The sequence below is a fragment of the Lissotriton vulgaris genome, chromosome 4_1, assembly GCF_964263255.1.
Source record: "Lissotriton vulgaris chromosome 4_1, aLisVul1.2, whole genome shotgun sequence".
Lineage (NCBI taxonomy): Eukaryota > Metazoa > Chordata > Amphibia > Caudata > Salamandridae > Lissotriton > Lissotriton vulgaris.
The window spans coordinates 1,258,878,662-1,258,892,445 of record NC_141691.1 but is presented as its reverse complement, the minus strand read 5'-3'; the positions used below and the strand labels follow the sequence as shown (position 1 = coordinate 1,258,892,445).

The following is a 13,784-nucleotide window of genomic DNA, read 5'->3' as shown; positions in this document are numbered from 1 at the left end:
CCTGATGAGAACAATATACAATTTTTTCGTTTATGCCAGTTTGCCGTCTTCTGCTACTCCGGGGGTTGCAGCGGTGAAAGTGTGACCCAACCTGCATAAAGTCAAGGACTCAATACGTAATACAAACAGAAGACACAAGCCTGCCTCAAAGCGCGCGCATTTGTTTGCCGTAAAACGTCCGGGTGAAAGGCAGACGTCGCAAACGGGCGGCCTTGAGCTACACTGCCCGCCTTTTCCCGGGTGTGTCGTGTAGTGTGGGAAAAGGAAGTGAGTCATGTGACTATGGGCGGGGAAGGCGGGAGACCTGCAGGCGCCAGGCTGACTATAAAAGGGCCTCGCGCGCGAATCCTGCGTTAGAACAGTGCGTGACTAGGCGAAGGAGAGCGTGTTGATCTTTGGAACGAGGAGGGAACAACAGTTGCGCGAGACGCTCGGGTGAGTCCACAGTGCGATTTCATCAGCAACGTTGCAGATAAGTTCCTTTAATAGGACCATCTGCTGATTTTTCGTTGTATTTGTTTTAAATCACCACTACTGTCCTTTTGTGGTATGTTTTCCGGTCGCTGTTGGGGGTTACGACCTTTTTCGTCTCATCTGGCGCCATTTTTGAATTGTATCAAGAAAATAGTACGGCTTCAGTACCCGGTTTCTGACCCGCGCAGCATTGACCTGTTTGAATCATACTGCTGAAATACTTTTTGGGAGTAATGGTTCATTGGTGTTTTCCGTTCTTTAAAGCGGGTAGGGTAATCCATTTTAAAACAATGGTGACACTACTGAAGGTAACTTCCCTAAAGTAGCGCGCTTTACCGCGCGTGCTAGAATAGGGTCAATCTGATTAGTTACGTTGTTGCTAATTAAGGCTGGAAACCGATTCAGGGATCTAAAAATGGTGTGTGTGTGTATATATCACTTTCTCCACCTGCCCCCAATGTGTCCCTTTAAGTAAGGGTCTTTAATTTTACTTCTAAATATTTTCTATGTATTTTTTTTATATACATAGAGGTGTTTGTGATAGCCTTGTTTATATTTTAAACTGTGTAAGGGTCTTTTCAACAATACTCCTCTATTCACATCAGTTCGTGAAATATGCTCTGGAGCTTGGTCCCATCCATGGTTTGTTTCTATTTGGCACAAGCGTGTTTACGGACTGGCTAGCTATTCCTTCGTATAAGTTTACGTTAGTATTGTTTCTGTGGCGTTCTTGTTCACTGTGTTATACTCTAATGATCCTAATGTGGTGGTTAAATCGTGGAGGCTCGCTGGTTATCCATATTAACGATTAGGGGTCCTTATACAAGAACCTATGACCTCTCAACCATGTACCGGGTTCCTCTGAATTGACATGGTCTCGGCTCAAATGTTCTGTCTAATGGCTTTATTTCTGCTTGTCGATGTTTCTTGGTTGTCAGTGAATCTTTTATTTGATAGCGTTCACTAATGTGGTTTGGTGCGAACACCTGCAAAAACCATTGTCTTATGGTATTTAGCTTTACTTACACTCCTTACTTTACAGTAGTGTGAGCATTGGAAGATAATGCGTTGATAGCTGAATCTTTACGAAATAAGTTGCGGTGACAGGTAAAGCTGATAAGATGGTGTCGTGATTCTTAACCGGCAGTAGGCCATTGGTACCACTTATCACATCTCGCATTTACGAGACTGGATTTTGAATATAAGTAGAATGAGGGCATACTTTAGGGAGCATTATGGTTAGGTGGGTAGTTTCGGGTGTCATAATCTATGTAGATATGAGATTTGAAACCGATCTGTTTAGTTTGGGAAGGGCTTCTGAAAGGTGGAATACGTTAGACTACTATATTAAAAGGCATATGGTGAGCACGTTATATCCCTCTCTGGGTTGGATAGGCATTTACTGTTGCACTTGTTTGGGCAGTTGGTTGCTGTAGGGCGGTGTTGCCCAATGGTCCCGGACAATACCTAACGGATTTTTAGTCCCTAACCAGCCGTACTGCTTGTGTAAGTTTGGTATGTTGAGAGCCACATTACCAGACTGGCCATGTTGGTAACGCTGCGGGTATATTCCTTTAGTGTTGACTAGCCCGTGGAAGTCTCAGTCGGACCCATTTCGGTTGTTAGGGGGTCGAATACATTTTTGGATCTAGGGCAGTCTTATAGGAGGGAGTGTCTTTTTTTTTTTGGGGGAGTTTTTGGATTGGTTACGCTCATGTTGGGAGATTTTAGGTAATGGCTGACTATCACTTGCATAACAAAATACACTAGCTGAGTCCCAGTGATCTTGCATGTGATAGCACGACTAAATTGGTCTGAACTCGAAATATCTGCTGGCTTTACAAGTCGGTGCTATCCTCTGTTTAGCTTTTTGTACCTCTTTGGACTTGAGCGCAAACACGAAGCGTTCTCTAGCCTGGCAATATGAAATATTTCTTTTGCATTTGTTCTGCCATTTAATCAATTTTTTGCCTTTCAGGTAACAAAATGAACACGAAGTTGCCTACAACAATGAAGCCTGCAAAGATTAATATAAAGGTACGTATTGAGTTTGTAATAAGGAAACTAGCCCTTCAGCTGCTTGACTGTTCAGTCCAACACTTGTTATGGAGTCTACTGTTTAATCATATTTAAGACTTTGTTTAATCTAATGAGAGCTATGTAATGCCGTTCCCCGATTAACCTGCTGCTTGACTAATTATCTAATTCAAACTGTGAGCAATATAAGGATAGAGGCTACCTTAGGCCTGCCTGTGACTGGAAGAGCGATGCGGAAATATACTTAAACTACTTGAAAGCACTATTTCTCACCGTAGGAGGGGCGGGGTTATTCAAGGTGGGAAGGGCAATCTTCGCGTGACGTAGCTTGTCAGTCTAAAATCCATAATCTACATTTGCCTGCAGTGTTGTAACACTGGTTCCCACAGTGTTTGACATTTGTCCTTCGGCGTAACTGCAAGATAATAATAGGTAGTGAAACATTACCGTGGGAAAGGTGAGCTCTTGTCATGTGAACTAGTGTGAATCAGTAACTTTCTCACGGTGGTATTGAAAGAACAATGCTAACTATGGCTGCTCTCTGCCTTTGTTTACTTATTCCTTGGCGGTAGAGTAGCTAACGATAAAGAATTAATCTTTGTTACACTAATGTGCATGCAACGACAAATTATATAAACTTTAAGTACGTGCCGACCTCTTTACGTTCCCCCATGCAAGAGGAAACTTGATAATTGTCATAGCGGTGGAACAAATTGCTCCAATTCTCTTCTTGCTGTGTCATAGAATAGTAACCTTAAATTCATCAAACTGGGTTATTTAACAACCCTTTCTAATCGAAGGCTTTAAAAGCACTACAAATGTAGCTCATTAAATGGTCTTTTTCATTTTGCAGACCTTTTTCACAGCAAATGGTAATGTCGGTGCTGCACCTAGACGAACCCTTCAGATGATACAGCCTTCTGCATCTGGATGTCTCATTGGTAGACAAAATGAGGTATGTCATTGATGCTCTGAAGTACAATTGTTCTACGATGGGGACAAGTTATGGCCTTGAGGCCTAGTCTGTGGGGTCTGGTCACTGGTCCATTCAACATCCTGTGAATCAAGGCGTGCCGCTCAATGTACCATGATTCAACAGTGAATGGCATTTTATAATATAGCGGGTGCTCCTGCAAAAGTATCTCCATGCCCTTGGTCCACACTTGCGCTGTGTAAACTGAACCTAAAGGCAGAATTGCAAATATATTTTATGCAACGTGAATCATCACTTCATCCCTTTACTTCCTAGACCAAGAACTCCACGAAGAGGAAACTTTGGAATGACCAGCTCTCTTCGAAGAAAGCTAAAGTTGAAATAGCAGTCGACCAAGAACACAACGAGAACGTAGACAGTGTATCCGAAGCATACAATCTCATGGTGAAAGGTACGTTTAAATTGTTTTGAGTTTTTGGGAGTGCTTTTTCATGCAGTGTATACCCTTATAATGCTCAATGCACCTTTGCCCCGCAGACATTATTTTCTAAAATCTAATGGGTCTCCTGAAATGCTTGGGCGCAATAACTTTCCTAAACGTCTCGATTTGGGTGGGCATTTCTAAAACTTATTTCCTGTGGCTCACCATGTCATACTAGTCATTCCTTGCCCTTGAACAGCATTACATTAACACACGGTTAACCTTTTTTTTTCAGAAACTCCACCAGCCCAATATTGGAAAGAAATAGCAGAGGAAAGGAGAAAAGCTCTTTATGAAGTTCTTCAAGAGAACGAAAAGGTATGTAAAACGGTTCATGCTTAATGAATAATTGTATTTCTTATCGATAATGGGACTAGGAGTAGTAATTCTCTCCAGTAACAATGAGGCCCCTTGCCTCGTAGAAACCCCATAACAAAATACAAGGGCACCAGCCCTATCACCTGTATGTACCAAGCCAATTTAGACAGTTGGCCAGGCCCCTGAAAGGGCAGGCCTTAATGGAAAACAGCTAGAGTAGGTCTAGGAGTAATGTTAGGTCATAAACATTACCTTCACGCCCCTCTCACTTATCTCCATTACGCAATGAGACATACCAAGCCAAAGAAGAACCTGGCCAACTGTCAAAGCATCAGCCCAGAACATCCTAACCAGATTCACAAATGAAGGGCATACCAACTAGAAAGACAGGCCAGTCCCGACTCAGGGATCCGAATCCCAGGGGCACACCTGACCCCCCAACACTGGAAAGACTCCCAAGATAATAAGCACTCCACCATCATCCCAAAAAACAGGAAGAAAGCCAGAAGGCTCCCCCCTGGACAAAAAATGAGTAGCACCAGAGCCTGCTGCAAAACGTGAGTGGGAAAGCCCCAAGAGGATATCTCCGCAGAACCAGGGGACCAGACTAACCAAAAGACCCCTTAAAGACCAGCCTGGAGCACCAAAGGTAGGGAATGGAAAAAACCACAAGTATGCTCCAATCACTAGCAAATGCAAGCAGACTCCAAAGGGTGCTCTTGCAGAAGAGGCAACCAAAGCTGCGAGACTGGCACTGGCAGCCACCATGTCCCATCAGCAATACTTCAACCTGGGAAACTCCCAATAGGGTCCCACAAGAGAACTAAACCATGTGGCCACAGCCACCAACGGAACCAGTCTCCTCTAACTTAAACATAAGAACCCAAAGAACGGGACAGGCTAGAGGCACCAGAACAATAGGACTACCAGCATACTGAACCATAACCCCAGAACAAGGCCAACAGGGAAGCCATGAAGGACATGCCAACCAAAACCACAAGGCAACGACTCTTCAACTGACCCCCGTCCGCATTTGGAACCACAGACTGCCATCAGGGCAACCCATGCCAGGTCACCACAGTGAACCGTCTGCAGCCCAAACAGGACCTGGAAAGGCCCAGACTATACATCAAACCCCAAAAACTGTACAAGACCTAGACAAATGGGAAAGCGCAGGAACGCAACCTGGAGAATGCAAGCACAAATGCCCCAGGCCATACTGCACACACCCCTCCCCAACCTTGCATAACAGGCAGCCTGTCATGGTCGAGTAGTAGGGAGGCACCCTGAAACAGAAGAGCCAGGACCCCCGAATGAACAAACGCACCTACTAGAGAAGCAAACCTCAGTAGGACTAGCCAACCGCAGGACAGGCACTCGCTAGACAAGACACTCGCAATATGGGGAGAGGGAGCAGCCACACCCCTTCCATTCATAAAACGCCCCACAGATGGAAGAGGAAAGGGGACCTGCACATAGGGAAGTTGTCAACTAGGTGATCAGGCCGGACATCGCAGGAAATCAAACAACCAGACGCCAGGCACCCCAATGAATATGTTCGATAGTAACCTGGGACAGCCACCAGCAGGCAAGTATGCCACCACAGGCACCCCACTAAACCTCAGACTGAAAAGCTGCACCCCACTAAACCTCAGACTGAAAAGCTGCAATCAAACTGCTTCCGCTCCCCCTGTCCCACTAGCCTCAGACTAGATGTGAAGAAATAGCTCTTTTTCAGACTAAATGTAAACTAATTGAGCAATCCTTCCTCTCTACTGCGATCCCTACCACCAATCCGAACATCTCTCTCAATATCCCACCCTCCATCATAACTCCCCTCTACTGCCCATAACTCTGATCTCCCTCACCCCTCCTTGCCCCCAATTTCCTGGACTCCAATCCTAACTATTACTAAAATAATGCCGCTTGGTTGAACTTCCAGCCAGTCACGGAAAGAGATGTCTTTAAAATCATTTCCAAACTCAAGCCTTCCTCCCACACCAAAGACCCTCTTCCCCCCCACCCCCCCCCCCCTTGTCCAAAACCTCAAACATATCACCCCTTCCTGGAACTCTATTAACAGTTCCCTTGCCACCGGCTGTGTCCCCCACTTCATTGCAACTAGGCCAAATCACCCCCATTATCAAATCCTTTGGCAGACCCAAACTACCTCAACCATCGTCCCATCTCCAACCTTCCCCTTCTTTCTAAAGCCCTGGAAAAATGTATTCTTCAATTGGACACATTGAACACTAACTTACTAGACCCCTTCCAATCTGGCTTTAGGAAAGGATGCAGCACTGAAACCGCCATGCTAAACATTGTTGATGACCTCCACCACTCACTTGACAATGGTGAATTTAGCCTTCTGATCCTCCTTGATCTCTCTGTAGCATTTGATACTGTTAACCACTCTGCTCTACTCAATGTTCTTAAAGATCGATTCGGCCTGAATGGTACGACACACAAATGGTTCGTCTCATACCTACAACACCGTTCTCAACACATCAAAATACAAAATTGCGTATCTAACCCTAACTCCATCTTCTTAGGAGTTCTGCAAGGAACCCCTCACACATTCTTAAACAAGCCAGGATCAACTACCATCTCTATGCCGACGACACCCCTCTATTATAAGATAAAAACTCATGCTGACATCCTTCACCTCAACACTAATCAAGATTCAAACCTGGTTCCACATTAACCACCACTCAACCCTAAAAAAACTGGAAATTCTTTTTTCCCCTATAAACAAGCTCCCCATTCAGAATTGGATCTCTGACCTTAATGCCCTCAACTGCTCCTTATCTTTGTCCTCAGTCATCACTAGGTAGCTCACTTGATGACCTCCTAACCCTCAAGACACCAATAATTCTGCCAAAGGAGCCCTATTCACTCGCCACCTTAAGAAAATCAAGCTTTTCATCCCTATCTATGACTTGAAACTAGCAATCCAATCCCTTGTTCTTTCTCGCATCAACTATGGCAATGTCAGCACAAACACCCTCCTTATCCCCCTTCTAAAAAAGAAAAACACCCAGTCTCGATACTTTTCCGGCAAAGCTCCATGCATTTGGAATGCCCTTCCAACTGACCTTCGTTGCAACCCTTTCTACTCTAGCTTCAAAAACTCAAACGAAATCTTCTTAATAAATATTGGGGACCATAATCCATATCTGTCCAAACCTAGATGCATCTGCCCTCCCTTCTTTTCAGCCTTACTTCGCCCTTCCTCCTTGTCACTTCCCCTCCCTGTTTACCACCTTCACTCTTCCCTTCACCCCCTTCCCTTGTCCACCCTCGGCCCTCGTTTCTGCCCCTCCTGCTCTCTTACTTACTAACCCAACGGACCACCAACCTCCCTATCCTCCTGCAATTTTCCAGCTCTTTTCAATTTATGCCTTATTTTTTATCACATCTCCCACATTTTGGTGTGCTTATTTCCCATATTTAATATTTTGAAATATGTCAGGCGGAGACTTATGTTTTATATACATTGATGCTATGTATGACCCATGTCTTATTGACCTTGTCTCAAAATGTAAAGCGCTCTGATAGCACTGGTTGGACCCAGGGGTATTTAAAACCTCTTAAATAAGAATGAACCAAGCATGGCCACAACACCACCCAGGAACCGTTGATCATGGAACTCGACTAACCATGAGAAGCCCCTATAAGACTGCAAGCAATAAGCCAGGACAGCAGTGGTGACCAGATAGCCCCCAGAACTGCAGATTCAATACCCAAAGACCACAAAAGGATCACACAAGCTAAACTGGCATAGCAAGGCATGCCAGTACAAAAGCTCAAAGATCAGAAGCAGCCAACAGGCAGAACCATGATGGAACTGGGCAGGAAGAAGCGGCAACATCACGCAGGGGAAACAACCATTCCAAAGACCACCATACCAAAAAACAGTACCTGACAACACAAGCCCCGAGCAACATTCAACAGCCCAAACGGGCACCAATCGGCACACATAGTGCCACAGCCCCAGGGATGTTGAGCAGGAGAATGGCAGTTGTGAGACAACCCAGCGTCCAACTGCTGGCACTATGCAACAAACCAAGCTGCCGGGAATGCCGAAGCAAGCATAGTACGTTCCAGGAACGCTGCAGCAAGAAGCAACACGCTGCACCACACAGCAAACATTTGGCACCTATAACCAAAAACAAACACTGGAACAAGCACACCACATCCACCCGATCTACAAACACAAAAGAACAGGTGTTGTGGAGAGGGTGGCACCTCCTATATTGGTGGGGGTGCTTACAAGACGCAGGGGTCTCGTGTAATTGGGATAAGCGAGATGGACATTAAGTTGTAATGTGCTGAATTTCTTGATTATTGCTTCTATGCTTTATTTCTCGCTATATGACTGCTGTATGGTAATCCATATGTGGTGAACTTTTGCTATCAACAGTACCAGTTTAGCTTCATTTTGAGCCTTTCTTAACCCATTCCATGCTGATGACGGAGCGGTTCCGTCATGGCCCGGCCGCCACGCCTGCGCAGTGCTGATTTTGCGCCTGCGGTCTAATGAGCGGGCGGGTCATGACGGAACCGGGCGGGTCATGACGGAACCGCTCCGTCACCAGCATAGCTCAACCGCGGCTGGTGACGGAGCGGCTCCGTCACCAGCGTGCGGCCGCCCCACCCCTTTAGCGCGGCGGCGGAATAGCTCCTGGGTATAACTGCACAGCATACAGACTAATTATCTTTGTGGGCGTCACAGAACTAGCGTAGACATGCCTTGGGGTGTCAATGTTCATGTAGTTGTCTTTTCGTATTCGTATTAAACGCTTCCTAAATGTGTGCTACAATCTCACCTGTCCATCTTCTTGCAGCTTCATAAAGAAATTGAACTGAAAGACGGTGAAATTGCTCGTCTCAAGGAAGAGAATGATGAGCTGGCAGAACTAGCCGAACATGTGCAGTTCATGGCTAATATGGTTCAGGTAGGTTTGCTACACTGTATATGGAATGCTGTAACCTATTTGGGTGTCCATCTTGAGTTTAGTGACTCGCGTGGGTCTGAAGTACAGAGCCTATCAACTCTTGTCCAGGTGAACCTTATTGCCGTTAAACAATTGACGTTAGATAACGTAAACTGACTTGCCTCTTATGGTGCATTGCCTCTTATGGTGCATTGCCGCAGCCTTCCTCTTAAACCCCTTTCACTTTTTTGCAGAGATTGACGGGCCAAGCACCTGACAGTATCGAAGCACTGAAGAATCTTGAATTTGAGGATGCCGATCAGGAAGAGGCTGACGAGTCGAGTGATTCGGAAGAAACGCCAGAAGATACCAGTATAGTGCGTTCAAATGAGTCGCACTGAAGGACTAATTTTAATACTTTAAAAGTGACCAGTATGCAATCCACTTGCATTATTTATTGCTGTGACACTGCCGTTGCACCAGACAAGCGATGCTGGACTGGTTAGAGGTCAAACAGCTCTACCCTGGTTGTATAGGTACCGCCATACAGTTGTTTTTTGGTTGATCACTATTTATGCTAAACTACTGCCATGGATAACTGGAAATCCCTGCCGTTGCCTGACTCGCATGGCCCCTGCACCACAGTGCCTTGCGTTCTCATTCACAGGATTGTGTAATAAATGCCTCTGTGGTTCAAAGACTTGACTGAAGCTGTTGGGAGGGCGGGTTGGGTCTGATTAAATTTCAGCTTGCATTTGGTTACTTGTTTTAAGTGCAAATACTGTGTATTTACAAGATATGTAAATAGTTTTTCTGGCCTTTTGAGGTACTTGTACATACTTGAATAAACGTCCTGTTAAAATTGAGCTGGTAGCATTACTGAATTGTTTAAATCTGGGTTCGTTTTTCACCTTTCATTGTTGAAGGTAATTAACCACATTAGCGCTCCTGCCTATCTTTTGGCATTGTTTTATAATGTTCGGACTACCAATCCACTTGCATCCAAAAGTAAATGGGTGTATTTGACCATGTATCTGGTTGGAGCATAATTTGTTCCTAATGTTAATGTACTGTTGGGTTCCTCCATTGATGACCACTTATGAACTCTGGTGTGAAGAGCACTAGGGATGAGAATCTGGAGGGTTAATCAGACCCTCCTATGTGATCAAAGGAAAGGTATCCACAGAATCGGACAGATAACCCTCAGCCAGTGCAGAACTTGTGTTGCTTCATCTGAACAGCGTCTTCCTCTGTAAAAATATAGGGAACTGTGCAGGGTCTCTGGCCAATATGTACACGATTTACGGTGCAACTAAGTCCTGCTCTAAGGCTCCCTGGAAATCCGTTTTATTGTCACATTGTGTACTTGTTCTTCTTTATGGTTTAACTACCATTCACATTGGGCGTTTGCCTACTAAAAACAAGCTCTGGTAAGTAAATAAAACTACTTCAATGTCGGGTTTACGTTCTATGTAAAGTCCAATTTTTAAAATGGACGATTTACTAGACTTCTTGCACAATTCTAATAGGTGCCGAGCGACTTGAGATGACATCACTCCTACCCAGTATTTAATTTGTTACTTGTGCGCTGGTGACAAAATATTTCTTTGTATATTAGTACCCACAATATCCACTGGTAGGACCAACAGAACCCACTGACAAGGTGACTGCCAGACTTGTGGCAAGGAAGGGAGAAAATAAATGGATGCAATGTGCCGTAAATAGCATTGGTATAACTGGAACTGCTTGTTAACACCTCAGTTTGCTTTCACACCAGTCTCAATCGCACGCCTTCGTTTCTCGTTTTTTTCCATAGTTTTCCTCTAAATCCCATCGCACTGTTCCCCCCCCCCCCCTTAAAAAAACCATGGCTTTATGACTAAGTTGGGTGAGGTGTGACACTATAATTTAGTATTCGCTGATCCCTGTTCAGTCCCAGAACTTCAGCTTTTATAGAAAATGCTGATTGAGCTAAACTCTACCTAGAAACTTGATCACATCGATCTCTGTTCATGGGCTCAGCTGTTTTCAATGGACCTCCGCTTCGTCCTTGCAAGAGCTCAGCTGCCCAGTGCGTTTTATGTTGATCTCAGTTACTTGTGTGCATTGTGCTGTACCTGTACTGTGGCTTAGCACATGTATGCAGGGACTAGGCTGCATCTTTTATGGAACTCTATCCATCTGTAAAGGAGAAGTGTTCAACAAGACCACTGTCTGCGCAGAAACTCGTTTCGATCTGTGCAAGTAGTCTTGTCTCCAAGTGTTTGCTCCGTAATCGGAGGAACACATATTTCCGTTTTGGCTTCCTCTTATCTATTGGATAACTAGTCTGGTATTTTTAGCACTTTTTTTAAAACAAATTTTACCCTGTTTTCATGTCCTCGCAAACACTTCCATCCAAGTGTGCTTTAAGAAGGTCGTCTTGACACACTGCTTTTGAATCCTTTTGGCCTACATTTGTAGTGAGGAAACTTGGGAAGAGTAGTGGAGAGCAGGCAGCATCAAGGAGAGAGTTTGGCTTATGTAAGTTGGACACTGGGATGTCCTTTGAGTCCATGTCACCTCTAATGGATGGTGCTGTCCACATCCCAGCCCTATGTAGCAATTGTCATTTTTAGGTCTCACCATGGTGCATACACTGTTGCTTGAGAAACTGACTTTATGCCTCTCTTCCTGTGTGCTGGTTTAGGTGCTCTGGGCACTGCAAGTGCCCCCTGTGTAAATTGTAATTCTGACTGCTCCATGACTGACTTATTTACTTTCAAGGCCCTGTTAACGTGCAGGGTGCCAAGGGCTTGTAAATCTAATGCTACTAGTGGGCCAGCAGCCCTGATTGCGGCACCCACACAAGTAGCTTTTTAAGTGTATCGGACCTGCCATTGCAGTCTAGTTTTTTTTTTTTTTTTACTGCCCTGGCAAGTGCTTTCTTGCCAGACCCCATTTCTACATGTAAGACACCCAGTGTGCATGGTATGTGAAAGGTAGGGCATGTACTGCGTGTCTCAATAGTAAAATGGTGCTAATTTTGTTGTTCCCTGAGGCCACAATTAGCTCTTCACATAAGCTATCATAGCAGCTGCCTTGTAACAATTTACAAGTAACTTTCAATTGAAAACAACTTGAGATTTGGTGTTTAGGCTCTGAACTCCCAATTTAACACACCTTTGGTAAATGTGGTTTTTAAATTATTTGAAAATGCCATTTTAAAGTGCAAAAATAAACTGATGGACAGAATGCAGAACCATGTCACATTCACTTCGGTGCAGAGATCTAGGCCTAAATTAGTCTGTTTTTGTGTGCTCCCCTGCCATTTGGTTTCAACCAAGTTAGCTTGGCTGAGTGGTGGTTCACACAGTAGCTGCTGGGGAAGAATTACATGCCTGGAAGCGATGCCTGTACTTCTGGAGCAGAGCTGATTTCCCTTCCAACAAGAGCTGAAGGATCTCTTGGAGGCTCTAGAAATGCTATTGTCCACATGGGATAAGCTGTTGATGCACACGCTGACCAGGCGCTCTTCAATGCCTGCGGTGCACTGCAAGACGCTCCCAGTGTGTTCGAGACTCACTTCACCTTTGGTGCACATGTTGACCAGTTGCTCCTCAGACTCCTCCTGTGCACCACAAAACGCACCCAGCGCGTCAGTTTCTCTTTTCCTCCGTGTGTCCAAGATCACAGGGCACACCTTGAGGGTCTCCAGCTCCCACCACAAATCCCCACAGCGTCACTTGAAACTTCTCCGGAAACTTTTATGTTTCTGTGTTTCCAAACAGGGAGCCAGCTCACCTCAGGCCAACAAGACAAAGCAGTCTTCTCCAAGCAGGGGGACCCAGCTCTCAAAGCAGTCCTAACAACCTCCTTGATTAAAACTGCAGAACCAGATCACGAAACAAGGGTTGGTCCTTTTCAGCAGTCTCTCAGTGCCTTCCTTAGCATAGGTTCCTCTTGACCACGAAATGGATCCAAGCCTGTTCAGTCTCAATACATTTCTATTACTTTCCCATGTTCAGAGGTCTCCGCTCTCATAGTTATACCCGTAAATGTCTTTGAAGATTGTTGTGCTCAGGGGTCCCTGCCTAAAACCAGTTCTGGGTGTCTCCCTCCCAGTGTCGCCTTTCTCCCTTTGATACTGAGGGTCAGGGTCCTTAATCACTCGGCAGGAGATGGGTTTTATAGCGGCCTCTTCACCTCCCTGGGCTTCTCCTTGCCTACTCTCCAGATGCTGGTCAGCCTGGTGCCATCTCAACACCTCCCTGGGTCAAGACCTCCCCAGCTCCTCTCACCGCTCTGATCCAGACAGTCAATCCACATTCAAAAGAGACCTACTGAAATGCTTAAAGGACAAAACTCGGCCACATTCTAAATGAGTGGTTCTGAACACATTGAAACCTGTTAACCCCTTCGATGCTCATGATGGAATGGTTCCGTCATGAGCATCAGTGCCCCGTATGCTCATCACGGAACCATTCAGTCTTGAGGCCAGGGGCACAAACTCCCTCGGGAAATCTATTTCAACCCTGTGACCTTGGGAGCTGGGGAAGAGCATCCCCCGCTACCAAGGCCGCCTCTCTGGTTTCTGTGCCATGAAGGTCAAGGCGCATGTTGC

General features: G+C 45.3%; 1 protein-coding gene across 1 annotated transcript; it reads left to right on the top strand.

The window, feature by feature from the left end:
* The first annotated feature begins 336 nt into the window (after positions 1-336).
* Positions 337-10,047, top strand: GMNN (geminin DNA replication inhibitor). Its single transcript, XM_086965458.1, has 7 exons — positions 337-435; positions 2,453-2,511; positions 3,365-3,466; positions 3,761-3,896; positions 4,162-4,244; positions 9,092-9,202; positions 9,436-10,047. Exons 2-7 carry the CDS (start codon positions 2,461-2,463, stop codon positions 9,580-9,582), a joined length of 630 nt encoding a protein of 209 aa, XP_086821584.1. The 5' UTR covers positions 337-435; positions 2,453-2,460; the 3' UTR covers positions 9,583-10,047.
* The last annotated feature ends 3,737 nt before the right edge of the window (positions 10,048-13,784 follow it).